Source organism: Alosa sapidissima, chromosome 9, assembly GCF_018492685.1.
Source record: "Alosa sapidissima isolate fAloSap1 chromosome 9, fAloSap1.pri, whole genome shotgun sequence".
NCBI classification, from domain to species: domain Eukaryota; kingdom Metazoa; phylum Chordata; class Actinopteri; order Clupeiformes; family Clupeidae; genus Alosa; species Alosa sapidissima.
The window spans coordinates 24,517,795-24,533,269 of NC_055965.1; the positions used below are offsets into that span (position 1 = coordinate 24,517,795).

At 40.2% G+C, this 15,475-nt stretch overlaps 1 protein-coding gene across 1 annotated transcript in view; it reads right to left on the reverse strand.

Moving 5' to 3' along the window:
* Window positions 1–1,140: 1,140 nt before the first annotated feature.
* The window catches only part of LOC121719506 (fibroin heavy chain-like), a 37,816-nt gene continuing 23,481 nt past the window's right edge, over window positions 1,141–15,475 (reverse strand). Inside the window, exon 4 of the mRNA XM_042105217.1 lies at window positions 1,141–2,910. Coding sequence (XP_041961151.1) covers window positions 1,175–2,910 — 1,736 coding nt within the window. The 3' untranslated portion in view covers window positions 1,141–1,174. The remainder of the gene's footprint in view (window positions 2,911–15,475) is intronic.

Here is a 15,475-nt window from a genome sequence, read left to right on the forward strand (position 1 = left end):
GATTTGGGAAAAGCCCGTAAAAGGTCATAGTTGTACTACTGCAGAAGTTTCGTACCATTCAGGGCATTATTTGTGGGGTAATTTACGAGATAAAAGTTGGTTCCATCACGACTGCAGAAACTCATTAGTTTCTGACAGCGCTACTCGACCAGGGTTCGACCAAGGGAAAAAAGGTTCTGGGAGGGTGTTTGGCTCGGGGTCATGGTGCAAAGGACCCTAGGGTGAAATTACTCCGAACCATCGCTTTAGCAGTGCACATGTAATACTCTTTTTGTCCACCGGTGGTTGTTTTGGCGCTGTTTTGTGTTTGCCATCGAAAACAATGAAATGTAGGCCTACCTTCAAACAATGTAAGAGGCCTATGCTGACTGCATCAGTGCTCAAAGTATTTTAAACGTTTATCAATTAATTGTTAATAACTAACTAACTTCTATTCAAGTCATATTTCTGGGACTTTCTTGGATAATTATTTCTATTTTTTATTCACTCGTTCAAATGTTCATACAAAGAGTTCACAAAGTTTTCATCAGGTGACTGAAAGTTAGAATGGTGGTCATTTCAGACCACTTCAGCACTTCATAAAATTCTCATAGTTTGAGAACTTTAAATTACTTGTAGGATATTCACAACTTGCTGTGTATGCAAAGACACAGAATTCAGAGTTCACACATTTTTAATAAAATATACTCTTGGGACTCCCTGCTAATACTTTTGGGAATGCAAACGTTTTTTATTAGTATTATTTAATTTTACATGGATATGGCATGATGACAATATAAACACAGCTAACAATGGTATTAAATTGCAATATCCTATGATTAAATGTAATAGAATATTCAACTAAGGTAGACTGCTGTTCACAGCACTAAGCTATTTATGGTTACTGATATAGAACTACTCCGAGTCTCTGGCCCTCTCTTGGAGCAAGGCATAGTGAGCTGGCCCTCGGAAGAAAAAGTTTGGGGACCACTGATGTAGCTTTATACATCCTTACTACATTCATGTGGATACTTGATTTAGTGTATTTTACTATCCTTATTGGTCAGTTGGATTGTTATTTTATCATCCTGTTTATGTTGTAGTAGTGTATGTAGTGTATGTTGTGTGTGATGATGAATCTTGAATTTCCCCTTGGGGATCAATAAAGTATCTATCTATCTATCTATCTATCTATCTATCTATTCATATACTCCCTCACTCTCTCTCTCAGAAATATTAATGCTCCTGCTACTGCACATCCTGCTGCTCCTCCTGCTGCACTTACTGCTGCTCCTATTGGTCCTCTTACGGATCCTACTAGTGCTCCTGCCCCTACTCCTGCTCCTATTGGTCCTACTAGTGCTCCTAACACTGATACTGCTACTGCTACTACTAGTGCTGCTCCTATTGGTCCTGCTAAGAGTCCTACTAGTGCTCCCCTTGCTGCTCTTCTTGCTGCTCCTATTGGTCGTCCTGTGAATCCTACTAGTGCTCCTGCTCCTACTCCTGCTCCTACTACTGCACCTCCTGCTGCTCCTACTGTGCCTATTATTGGTCCTGCTACGGAACCTATGAGTGCTCTTACTACTAATGCTCCTCCAACTGCTCCAGCTCCTACTGCTGCTACTGTGACTCCTGCATCTGCTCCTACTGCTGCTATCACGGCTACTGCTTCTAGTCTTATTGGTCCTCCTGAGAATCCTACTATTGCGCCTGCTGCTGCTCCTCCTGCTGCTCCTGCTACTGCTACTGCTCCCACTGCTGCTACCACTGCTGCTCCTATTGGTCCTCCTGCATATCCTACTAATGCTCCTCCTGCTGCTCCCCCTGCTGCTCCTGCTACTGCTGCTGCTACTGCTGCTGCTATTACTGCAGCTATTGCTGCTCTTCCTGCTCCTGCTCCTACTAGTGCGCCTACAGCTGCACCTACTACTGTTCCTGCTCCTGCACCTGCTGCTGCTATTACTGATGCTCCTGCTCCTGTTGCTGCTGCTGCTGCTATCAGTAAATCACATAATGGTCCTATGATAAATCCTACTAGTGCTTTTCTTGTTGCTGCTGTTCCTACTGTTATTGCAATTACTCCTGCTCCTGCTACTGCACCTACTGTTGCTCCTACTGCTGCTAGTACTGCTCTTCCTATTGGTCCTTCTACGGAACCTACCAGAGCACCTACTACTGCCCCTGCTGTTGCTCCTAATATTGCTGCTGCCTTTCGCCTTCCTTTTTCTGTTGGTGCCCATGCTTCTGCTTCTTTTATTGAATATTTTAACACTTGTTCTGATGTTTTTACTACTACCTTGACAAGTGCTAGGACTATTGATAGTACTACTCTTACTGTTCCTGACATGATCTCCCTCTTTGTCTCCCATGGGCTCATCCACTCATAGTACCCTCCTCCATTCTCCCCCATCATGGCCTCTATTTTCTCCAGTAGCTCTCTGACCTGAGTCCTGTCTTCACTCTTATTGTTGAGGACATGATATCTACCCCCAGCATCTTTAATAAGGGAAGAGAGAGCAGGACGTCTCTGCAGAAATTCCTCCATTGGTTCTCCCTCCAGCATATCTCCATGAGAAAGGAGCACTATAGTGTACTTTAAAACTTCTTCACCAAAGGTCTCCTGGATCCACGTCACTGTGTTCCTCTCCTCTGTGAATCTTGCATCCAGTCTGATCATCAGCAGGAAGGCATGGGGCCCAGGAAGAGATATCTCCTGTAGCTCATTTTTCAGCATATCTGTCTCATTTTCTATATCAATTGATCCTGGTGTATCGATCAACATAATCTGTCTACCATCCACCTCAGTGTGCATCTTAGCACAGGTTTCAGTGACTTCTATTGTAAAAGTTCCCCTCCCCAGGAAGGTCTTTCCTGAGGCACTCTTTCCACTCCCAGTTTTGCCCAGCAGCACAATCCTCAGAGGAGACACTGTGGAGAAACAGCCAAGTCACATCTTACTTAGAAATTAACTGTATTTGTAGATACAAAATCCTACATTATTTGTGCGGCTACTCTCAGATAGAAGTGAAGCTAAAACGCCGCACACTGGTGGATTTACTTTGCTGGGGTCTGAAGATGAATTGTTTAAATTAAATGATTGTATGAATGGAACATATCCCTCTTTGAAGTTCACCATGGAATACAATTGTAAAAAAATACATTTTTTAGACTTACTTATATCTGTGAAGGTTCCATTTACAGAAAAAGCAACTGATAGAAACACAATACTACATCAAGTTTTCATCCAGATCATACTACTAAGAACATTCCCTATGGAAGAATATGTAGCAATGAAAAGAATCATGAGATTAAAATACATGAAATGTCCTAACGTTTTAAACAAAGAGGGTATGATGAACCACTAATTGATCAAGCAGTTGAAAAAGCCTACAAAAGAGACAGAACTTTACTACTAAACCCTACACCTAAACACACCGAAAGTAGAGTGACTTTTATGAATATTCTACAGCATCAAAGCAGGTTAAAACAAATAGTCAACAGACATTGGAAACTTTTACAATGTGACCCCAGTTTAAGGGCTGTATTTTGCACCCTGGCGCATGGCGTAATACTTGTTTTCCACCTGGCGCTGTTTAATTCCTTATTTGGCACGTTTATTTTTTAAACAATGTGCCCAGGAGTGTGGCAATTAACAACTTAGGGAGTGGCTTAGCGCATTGTCTAAAATCACTATTGTACACCTGGTCAGATGTCTATGGCGAGTTGTTTATATGTTATTGTTATGTTATTTTAACAGTCATATTGGCGGGTGCACAACGCACCATCCTTCTATCATCCATGAACGCACACCAGCGCACGTCCATGCAAAACATACAAATTGCACGATTACAATGGGAAACATAATTAGAATAAAGATATTACGAAATACTGTACATCTCATGATGAGTAGTTATTCACCATCATTTGTAAATTGGCAATGACGGTTAAAAGTGATTAGGGGAGAGGCGAGAGACACGTATGGAGCACAGCTGAAGACGCACTGTCACGAGATATAAGCAACTCCTCTGCAGGATAAATGTTGTTTTATTCAGTCATTTGAGCAATATTAGGGTAAGTGTTGCTTTTTCCAGCCTATGTTTTCGATGGTAACCCATTGTCAGTCAATAGTGAAAGTAACTGCATATAACTGTCTTGTCGTTGACTGACACCATGGTGAAGTTAGTTTCAATTTGCCAATGAGTTCAAATAATAGAGTGCAAATGTGTGAAGGCAATTCTAGGTTTTAGTAAAGCATGGTTTAGTGGAATGACTATTCCATACGGTCTCGCAAGCAGCCTCCTTCAAATGCGCCGTTGAAGGCCAAAATGCCGATGCATTTATTTGACATCGCGCTTTGCGCCGGTAAAGGGAATGGCAGATGTCATTCTCATTGGTTTAAATGATGTTATACGCCCCAAACACACCCATGACTGATTAAAAAACCTAGGGACACCTTGTTGCGCCATGCGCTCAACGTTTGATAACGAAAACCCTCCCAATGTGGACTGGACATCCTACTAAATTTGAATAAGCTTTTGACGAGTGATGATGTGCTTTTGACTGTCATGATAGGTCCCTAAATCATCTATCGTCACTGAAACCCCACTTCTGTTTTAAAAGAGGAAAGAACATTAAGGACATGGTGGTTAGCTCTACATACATGGAAACACCAAAGGCGAATTGGCTTGCTCAACAAGTATATGGAAATTATAGATGTGGGAAAAATGTGCACATTGTTCCCATACTTTCGACACAAAAACATTTAGTCACCCACACTCAGGCAAGAAACACCAAATAAAATACTTTATTAATTGTCTGTAGACACATGTAGTATACATGCTGAAATGCCTGTGTGGACGAATGTACATTGGACAAACCAAACGTAATTTAAAACTAAGAATCACAGAACATAAAGGGGCAATAAGAAATGGAAATATGGATTATGCCTTAGCTAGGCATTATAAAGAGATGAACCATGGACCAGCCACCTCGCTAAAATTCATTGGCATAGAACGAGTGCAACCCAGCCCAAGAGGGGGTAACTTGATTAAACAACTGTTACAGAGAGAGGCATATTGGATGCATGAATTAAATACAGTAGAACCCCATGGCCTGAATTAATTACAAGATTTAATTGTATTTTTGTGAAAATCTTTTGGTATTTGCACAATGCATATTTGCACACTGGTATTTATGATATATGAACCTGATATGTATGAGTGTACTGATTGATATTGGATTAATATTGATATTGGAGTTACTGATGATATGTGAACTTTGGATATGTTGTATGTGAATATTGGTATGAGATGTGAGCATTGGACTAGAATTGAACTGCATATGGACATTGTTGTTCGTAATGTACAGACTCTGGATGTAATTTAAGTAATATTTGCAAATTGGTATTTGCACATTGCATTTTTGCACATTTGGTATTTGGACATTGCACTTTTACACTTTGGTAGATGAGTTTGTTATTGAAGTGGAACCTACTCTTATGTCTTGAATTTGACCTTGAAAGTGATATATATGTGTACATGGATATGTATAACAATGTGCATTTTAAATGTTGTGGGTAATGTGTGGACTATGGATACACTGTAATGTGTGTGAACTTTGATGTGAGGACTTTGGACTGGATTATATGGGATCCCAGATTGTTAATTGGGTGGTATCTTGCACTAATGGGTGTGGTCATGTGACCTGGTACATCACCTATATCACCTGTCGATGGCATATGAAGATTAAGAGTTAACCTGATGAAACATCGGCGAAATGCGTCATTCACTGAAAAAATAAACCAGCAAAGTAAATCCACCAGCAGTGTGCGGTGATCTTTCACTTTTTCGAATCTTATTGACGACTGCACATCACCAACATCTGGAAATCAGAATGCTGTGCATAGGAACTTTATCCTTTTTAGTGGTCAGAATAACAGTCTGGCTATCTGACATGTTAGGAGACTTACAACAACTCCTGTGATGTAGATCACTGAGGATACAGAGAGTCTGCAGTTTGAAACTACTTGTTACTTGCTACCTGTACACTTTTTATTATATTGCTGTACTCTGTAGCTTACATGTTAATATATTGTTGTAAGTTGCTTTGAATAAAAGTAAATGTAAATAATACCTTCCATGAGTCAGCAGGTTAGGTAATGAATGTCAAAATAATTTCCACAAAACAAATACTCACTTTCTACAGGAAGCTGCATATTATTTCTTTGTCTTCGTTAGAGATCTGCACACAACAATTATGTTTGCTTAGAAATGCATGCACATCTTCATGAAAAATGCTTTTAACTACTACTATTAGCTTTGATTTTGCAAAATGGCCTGATCTGTTTTTGCAAGGATCATCACTGAGGGTTTAGTAGAGTGTGGGCCCAAATTTGAGAATAGAGTCTACCGATAGAAAGCTGTGTCAAGGTTGAGAGACTAATGTAGAACTTTGAAGTTTGCCTACAAAAAAGAACCAAAGCTGCCATCTTTGCCCATATAAGGAGATCCGGGTGTTAATTGAAGCTAACTACCTATGGCAAGTTGCATTGCAAGTTTGCATTGCAGTCTGCATTTCAGACTTATTCGCCCCCACGAGAGTTTAACAGGTGTGATCATTCAAAACCCCCATATTATTTTCCCATAGGAAAATTCGCAAGATACTGGATCTCAAAGATGGCAGCTTTTTTGTAGGCGAACTTCAGAGGTCTATTGTGAATAGTGCTGCACAAAGGCACTTTGTTCTTGTGAGGCTAGTAGATACATAGATAGATAGATAGATAGATAGATAGATAGATAGATAGATAGATATTTAGACTTTATTGATCCCCAAGAGGAAATTCCAGGTCTCAGTAGCATACAAACATCACACAACATGCACATACAGCAGAAAAAGTAATATAAGTATATAAATATAAAAAACTCCACTGCACAATAGAGACAGTAGAAGATAAAAAAAATACTAAAATACCAAATACTAAAAATACAAAAAAAAAAACTAAATTAAATATCCACATAGTGTGCTTGTGGATGTTCAAGGATGAGGCTCTTGCAAGATCATCCTTAACCCTTAAAGGAGTACCGTCACACCGGTGTGACGGGAATGTTGAGAAATGAACGTTCTAAAGAATATCTGGGTTCATTGAATTCAACATAGAATTTTAGAACCTTCAATTGTTGCGGAACTTAGAATGTTCAAAAACCTACACCTTTAAGGGTTAAGCACACTATGTGGATATTTGATATTTGGATAGTAAGTCTTGTATTTACATTATCCTCCCTTTTTGCCACCAGCTGCAGGTGTTCTCCAGGTCCTGCTGTACTAGTATGCTGCAGTCATGTCTTTTGTTTACATTTCACACTTTTTTGTCCCCGCAAGAGTTTAACAGGTGTGATTATTCAAAATCCCCATGTTATTTTCCCATAGGAAAAATCTCAAAGACAGTCTCTTGCGTTAATACAGTTATTGCTTAGTTTGGAAAACACTAAGTGCATGAATAGAGTGAGAGCATGCACGCGCACAGGAGTGCACACTAGAATATATTGTCACTTATTCTAAAATATTGATTACAAAATGGTCAAATAGACATCAATCAGGCTACATTATTTCCATGCACAGCCGATGCATATTACGCAAGGTGACAGTTTGTGCTACCAACATCAAACTGTCAGCAGACAAACCAATCTTTCAAAATTTGCAGTCATTTATTCATTTCATTCATCTTTTTTTGCACGTCTTTCCAATTAATACCAACACCAGAAGAGAATAATTTTACAATAGTATGCCTAGAGACTAAGGCCATTTTTTTGCATCATCACAGAGTAGCCCATTGGAATTCCATTGGAAATATTTGAATTCCATAGAAAATAGAGCTACCCTCGTCGGTCGATTGTCAGGATAGATTTACTGTGTATACGAAAAGTTTCAGACCCTATCAAGTTTTCCACACTTTGTTATGTTTCAGACTCATCTTAAAATGGATTCAATTAATTAAAAAAAAAAAAAATATATATATATAGACCGCCATGCTCTGAAGTTGCAAATTTGTTCCTATTAAATGCAATTCAACGTGACTCATATAAGTGAGTATGTAATATCATATATGTTTGGCTCAAAAACGTATTGCTAAATGGATGAACAAAGTCGATGAACAATCTCAAACGTGGGCCATCTGTCTGAATCAACATCATAAAAATTGAGGCGTGGCATTGTTGGATCACTGGTAGGACAACATTGATGCAGGAAGAAGTTGATAGCATAGATATTTCAAGTAGAGTATAGACCCTTTCAACAATAAAAACAAAAACAATGCTTGGACGTTCTATTTGGTTCCCAATCTACTTCCTCTGCATTAAGATAACATATGGAATGTTAAAAAGGAAGCCTTGTGGGGCCAACTATGATGCTGATAATGGAACTCTCTTGAAAGGGTCCATACTGGGCATACAAATTAACACCTTAACTCTGAGTACACCAAGCCGGACTGTTTGCCATTGAGGCTGAGCTTGGAAAGGAATATATACAAAAAGGAAGGTATACAATGATTGATGATTTCACATCACACATAAACTATAAATTGATAAACAGTACATAACTACTGTAGAAAAGAGCAGTAATTTTCCCATGATGCTTGGCGGTTGGCAGTATTGTACTACATTTAATCATTACAGTATGTTAATGCCCTTATTACAGTACAATACTATTACAATTACGAAAAACCATTACAGTGAAGGCATTTGAGATGGAAGGAGTGGTAGCATGCAAGCTCCCAAATTGAAGCTCATCTGAGAAATGGAGTTTTGGACAATGTTCATCTTCGGCAGCTTTACCTATATGCTAAAATATACAATGACTGAGGAAGCCTAGTGACAAGTCCATAGCAACCAGTTCATGTGTTGGATTTGTTATAACCCAGTGTGCTTTGTTGAATGGTCTCAATGTGTTATTGTTTTATTTCATGTGAATAGTTTACTAGGAGTAACTTAGTATTTGAAGTAATGCAGGAAGTGTGCAACACATGCTTATTGTGTTTCCACAACAAAGTGAGTGAATCTACTGGAATGGCCACCATCCTGGTGGAGTGTGGTGTGTAAGATGAGGAAGCAGAGGTTAACTCATGTATGTCATGATTACAAAAAAAAAAAACAGTGGCTAGCTGTACATCTTTGCCAAGCTCAAACCAACCTAAAGCTCCAAAACTCCTCTGGTAACCTCTTAAATAAAAAAAAAAAAACGAACTGTCCTTAAGCAAGAAGAAATGATAATAATCATAATGAGGAAAAGGGCACTTACTGTACAGGTCAGACAGAAGCATAGAAGGACACGGTCCCAAAACGTCCACAACACACACACGCACACATACAGAGACCAGGCAGACTTAGAAGTCAGACAGGTTCCTAAGATTACAGAAAATCTAGAATACTGACTTGGTGAGAACAGCCAGGTGAGGCAATTGGAGTACTACAAATTAAAAATGCAAAAGCAAAGTGTGACATGGATTAGGAACATAACACCATGACAAGTTGTACAACAGGAATTCCTGGTCTGGATTGGATTGTGACAATAAAAAGGGCTTACATAAAATGAAGACGTAATCAACTCTTTTGTGGGTGCATTTCATTTTACATCCAAGATGAAAATTAGAAATTAAACACTAAAGGTTATGTGTTACATGTATCTGCACTTCCAGGTAATTTTGATCAACTAGAGGGGCATTGAGAGAGTGCTACCATCTTCCAAGGCCAAATGCTCAATCTCACAATGTTAGATACATAATGGATCTGCGATTTGGCTCCAGTCAAAAATCTCATGGGTTCTGTACTGACTCGATCCCTCCACCAAGTTTAATGCAGATCTGACTTGTTTTGTTTTGAGTTGTCTTGCTGACAGGCAAATAGAGCAAGCAACCATAACTTTACCAAGCAACCATACCCAAACATAACTTTCTCGGTTTGGGTAATAGAGCGCCCATTGGCCTTATTCACCCGGCGGCTAGAACGAGGCTACAGGGTACACTTGCCATTACACCTCAGTCCAGCAGATGATGGTGGTAATGCACTCCATTTGCAAACTGCCAAAAAAACTCACAGAAGAAGAACAACAGGCCAGCAAACCCTTCTTTTTTTTGGTGAGCTTTTTTTTGGCAGTTTGTAAACGGAGTGCATTACCACATTCTACTGAACTGCGGGGTAATGGCAGGTGTACCCTGTAGCCTCGTTCTGGCCACCGGGTGAATAAGGCGAATTATGGTTCCCACCAGACAGTTTAATTGAGTTTTTACTGTAGTTTCTATTCTAGTTCCACTCAGGGAGAGGACTCTTAAATTGTAAATAACGTTGTTGCAACTACACTGCGTTCCAAATTATTATGCAAATTACATTTTGCATCCTAAATAGTTGGTGCAAATGACAGTCAGTATAATTTTCAAGTCATCAACCGTATGCAAATTTTATTGAACAAACCTCCCAATGATAACAGTATTTTTTTTTTCAAAATAAAAAAAAAACTCAAAATGCACTGTTCCAAATTATTATGCACAACAGAGTTTCAAGACATTTCATAGGTTGTAAAGAACTAAAAATGGTCATTTGTTGAATTTGCAGCATTAGGAGTTGATATAAATTAAATCAAAAATGTTCGTGGAAATGTCAGCCAGGGAAATCTGGAGGGGATTGATGATGAAGATAATGGAGATGGTTTGCTTTAAAATAGTGGATCGTTTTTTTTATAGGCGTTTTCCTGATAATTGTGTTTGTTGTTATTGTTGCTGTTTTTAAGTTGATACTTGGATATTGTTGATGCAAAAAAGGTACATGTCAAAATACATTTTAAAAAAGGATATTCTGTATTCTGAAACATCTGTATAACAATAATGAATAAAATGAATACCTAAAAAAATAACTGTTTTGTGAACTTTATTCAATATAGCCAGTGATTTAGGCAAAAATTATTGTGTTAATTACAGTGAAATATAAAGCTAACTGCAAGCTAACTTTTTGCTCTAACTCAAACTCTTAACTATATTTGAAGTACATGCATGTTTGCATCTTCATTGTTGGGTGTATTTTCACCTGTAAACGCTTCACCTCTTGATCATCCCAGTTTTATTCCACTTGGCTGAAATGTTGGTGCTACATTTAAAAGTACAATTACCCAGTCAGTTTATTGTTACTATGTACAAGTTACAAACAATGACAATATTATAGACATTGCTCAATAAAACAATGCAGTATACAATCACCAACATTTTTGCAAGCACATCTTGTGCTTTATCTCTGGCATGGATAATTAGTTTGTCTTTCAAGTTTATACAGAATATAGCCTAAATGATTCATGTATGGGCAGCCAGAAGGAAGCTCTACTGTGAGCTCCACAAATGTAAGAGGCCTAGGCTGCCGTCTGACCCCTAGATTGACCCGAGGCTTTGTGAGGCCTACGGCAGACAGCAGACGCTCACACATGCACCAGGCCTCTCACCGAGCCTGCCCACCATGCCTGTATAGGCCGGAGGCCTTGCGAAAGGCCTGGGCTGCCATCAGACCCCTGGCTTGACCACAGGCTTTCCGAGGCCTACAGCCGCAGCAGATGCCCATGTAGGCACCCCCCCTTTTAGAGCTATCTTTTGGGCCCCAGCCCACCCTGTACTTGGCAGAGATGTAGGCAAACCTACACATGACAGAAGTAGTATTCTAAAGAAAAGGGCATTTCTATCAGATCATCAGCAAACATCTCATTGGATGTAATCCAAAATGCCTGAATATGCCACACACCACAGTATGTTGGCCTAATCACAATGTAATGCATAGCTGTATGTGCTGTTATGAATTTAGAATTTAAGACTTATTTTATTTAAAGGTGCTCTAAGCGATGGTACGTGTTTTTTTAGGCAAAAACATTTTATGTCACTTACTGCAAACATCACCTAACCAACCGCTAGCTGTCTGTGTCCTGAATACACTGTAAAAAAACGCGATCTCTGTGGACAGCCCAGGCTCCAAAAACGACAACAAAAACAACCTGGGCAAACCTAGCCAATAAAAACCTAACAAACTGTTCCAGAAAATCACAGACGAGATGTGCGTTTAGGAGTGTTTCCAACTGGTAATTATCAACTTGTTATGGCCCAAGCTATAAGATAATAGGAGATAATAGTGAAAAAGGTAGCAAAAAACATCCTGACCTGGCTCCCGGCCTAACTGAGAAATGTATTTAAGCCAGTAGCTTCGCTACAAGTAGTGAAGCTACTGTCCATCACTGCTCCCTCACTCTCCCTCTCATACATGTTAATGCTCCTGCTATTGCACCTCCTGCTGCTCCTCCTGCTGCACCTATTGGTCCTCCTACGAATCCTACTAGTGCTCCTCCTATTGCTCCAGCCCCTGCTCCTATTGGTCCTACTACTGCTCCTAACACTGCTACTGCTACTGCTACTACTAGTGCTGCTCCTATTGGTCCTGCTAAGAGTCCCGCTAGTGCTCCCCTTGCTGCTCTTCTTGCTGCTCCTATTGGTCGTCCTGTGAATCCTACTAGTGCTCCTGCTCCTACTCCTGCTCCTACTACTGCACCTCCTGCTGCTCCTACTGTGCCTATTATTGGTCCTGCTACGGAACCTATGAGTGCTCCTCCTATGGGTCCTACTAATGCTCCTCCAACTGCTCCAGCTCCTACTGCTGCTACTGTGACTCCTGCATCTGCTCTGACTGCTGCTACCACTGCTACTGCTTCTCTTCTTATTGATCCTCCTGAGAATCCTACTATTGCGCCTGCTGCTGCTCCTGCTGCTGCTCCTGCTGCTGCTACTGCTCCTAATGTTACCGCTGCACCTCCTGCATATCCAACTAGTGCTCCTACTGCTGCTCCTGCACCTGCTGCTGCTACTGCTGCTGCTATTGCTGATTCCCCTGCTCTTCTTGCTCCTGCTACTGCACGTCCTTCTCCTGCCCTTGCTCCTGCTGCTACTGCTGCTCTTCCTGCTCCTTCTACTGCTGCTGCTGTTGCTGCTCCTCCTATTCCTCCTAGTGCTACTATTGCTGCACCTACTGCTGCTCCTGCTACTGCACCTGCTGCTGCTATTACTGATGGTACTACTAATGGTAATACTGCTACTGCTACTAGGAATTTACCTACTGGTCCTGTGAAAAATTCGACTTGAGCTTGTCTTGCTGCTCCTGCTCCTTCTGCTGCTTCCTTTAATTTTTTTTGTTTTATTACTTTTACTACTGATGCTTTTACTACTACCTTGACAAGTGCTAGGACTATTGATAGTACTACTCTTACTGTTCCTGACATGATCTCCCTCTTTGTCTCCCATGGGCTCATCCACTCATAGTACCCCCCTCCATTTTTCCGCACCATGGCCTTTATCTTCTCCAGTAGCTCTCTGACCTGAGTCCTGTCTTCACTCTTATTGTTGAGGACATGATATCTACCCCCAGCATCTTTAATAAGGGAAGAGAGAGCAGGACATCTCTGCAGAAAATCTTCCATTGGTTCTCCCTTAAGCACATCTCCATGCGTGAAGAGCACTATGGTGTACTTAGAAGCTTTTTCACCAAAGGTCTCCTGGATCCACGTCACTGTATTCCTCTCCTTTGTGAAGCTTGCATCCAGTCTGATCATCAGCAGGAAGGCATGGGGCCCAGGAAGAGATATCTCCTGTAGCTCATTTTTCAGCATATCTGTCTCATTTTCTGTATCAACTGATGCTGGTGTATCGATCAACATAATCTGTGTACCATCCACCTCAGTGTGCATCTTAGCACAGGTTTCAGTGAATTCTATTTGAAAAGTTCCCCTCCCCAGGAAGGTCTTTCCTGAGGCACTCTTTCCACTCCCAGTTTTGCCCAGCAGCACAATCCTCAGAGAAGACACTGTGGAGAAACAGTCAAGTCACATTTCCTAGAAATTAACTGTTGTGAAACACCAAATTAATTGTAAAAAAAAATACCTGGCTACTCTGTGACAGAAGTGAATAGGGTTGCCACATTAACTGGATTTTTCCGGGAATGTTCTGATTATAAAATATTGGATTGTCAAAGTTTTTTTTTTCCTTATTTTGATCAACAACTTCCTGAATTTTTGGTCAACGATTCCCGGGACACCGAAACACCGGGGCACATGAAACTTGGTTGTGTTTATCAGACATCAAATCCTGTGTAGTCTACGTACCAGGACATAAACAGGGTACCCCCAGAATTGTCAGACCTAAATTTAAGACTTTTTAAGACCTTTTTAATACCACTTCAGATGAAATTTAATACCTATATCGCACCCATTCGGATAGAATAAATAATATTAAAGGTAAGATTAAACCTCAAATAATTACTATTTACAAGTGTTTGAACATGCCAACATGAACATGACAGCAGTGCAGTGGCAACGCTAAGATTTGTCGCGGTAGTAACGTGAATGAGGCTACGGTGACGATGAAAAGAGAAGACGCAGAAGTGGCGTCTCGTCTTTTTTATTCGCGTTTAGACGAGCATTCTCAGGGGGAAATCTTTGTTTATATGAAGACGCAAGAGTATGTGATATTCGATTGGATATGCATTCCAGACTGCTGGGTGGTGGTGTGATAGAACCCCGGTACGTCACACGCAGACATTCTAATTTGACAGTTTAGCCAGAGAGATCTTTGGTTTAGCCGTTTAGACGGAGACGTAACCCGGGTCGTCTTCAAAACTCTACACTCTGGAAGGAGTCTTCAGATTTTTGCGTCTTCAAGCCCCGATGGCGGGGTCGCCATGTAAACGAAAGGCACTTATGATAAAATATTTTGTCGTCTTCCTTCGCAATCGTTCTCGTATAAACGGCCCCTGAATGTCCTGCTTCATGGACAAATTTACACGGAATAGAACCTAGTTGATTTCAGGGATTAAAGTGAAAAAAAAAACTTTTTTCAGGCCATAAGTCATACGTTGTTCATATCTACCTATAGAGATAGCACCCCTTTTGCGGTCGCAACCTATTGGTTTTTAATTAAAAGATGCAAACAGCAAAGTAAAGCACCAAATAAACACCAAAACGAGGCTACAGGGTACTCTTAAGTTACTATATAATTAATGCCACCTACAGGTGAATGCATAGAACATAACAATCCTATGGTTTATGTACGCTGTAGCCTCGTTTTAGCCGCCAATGGCCGCCATGTGAATAAGGTGAATTGAGAGTGTTCTTGATTGAGATTGAATTTTCCTGATGAACAAAACAATATTTCAATACCATCCCTGACCATTGCTGATTAGCCATTGCTGTTCTTTTCTACTGCAGCAATATTGTAGCAAGGCTTTAACTTACACTCTTATATAATTACTTCAGGCCAAAAGTATTTAAAGGGGAGATTTTTTTCTTGTTAATATGCGATTCAACACCAAGTAAAATCTATAAAATCAAAGTTTGCAAGACTTCACATTTCCTCATCAAAGTAACGAATGAGAACAGTCTAGATATTGTTCATATTTCCATTTGTTGCCTCATCCGCATTTAATGAAAACAT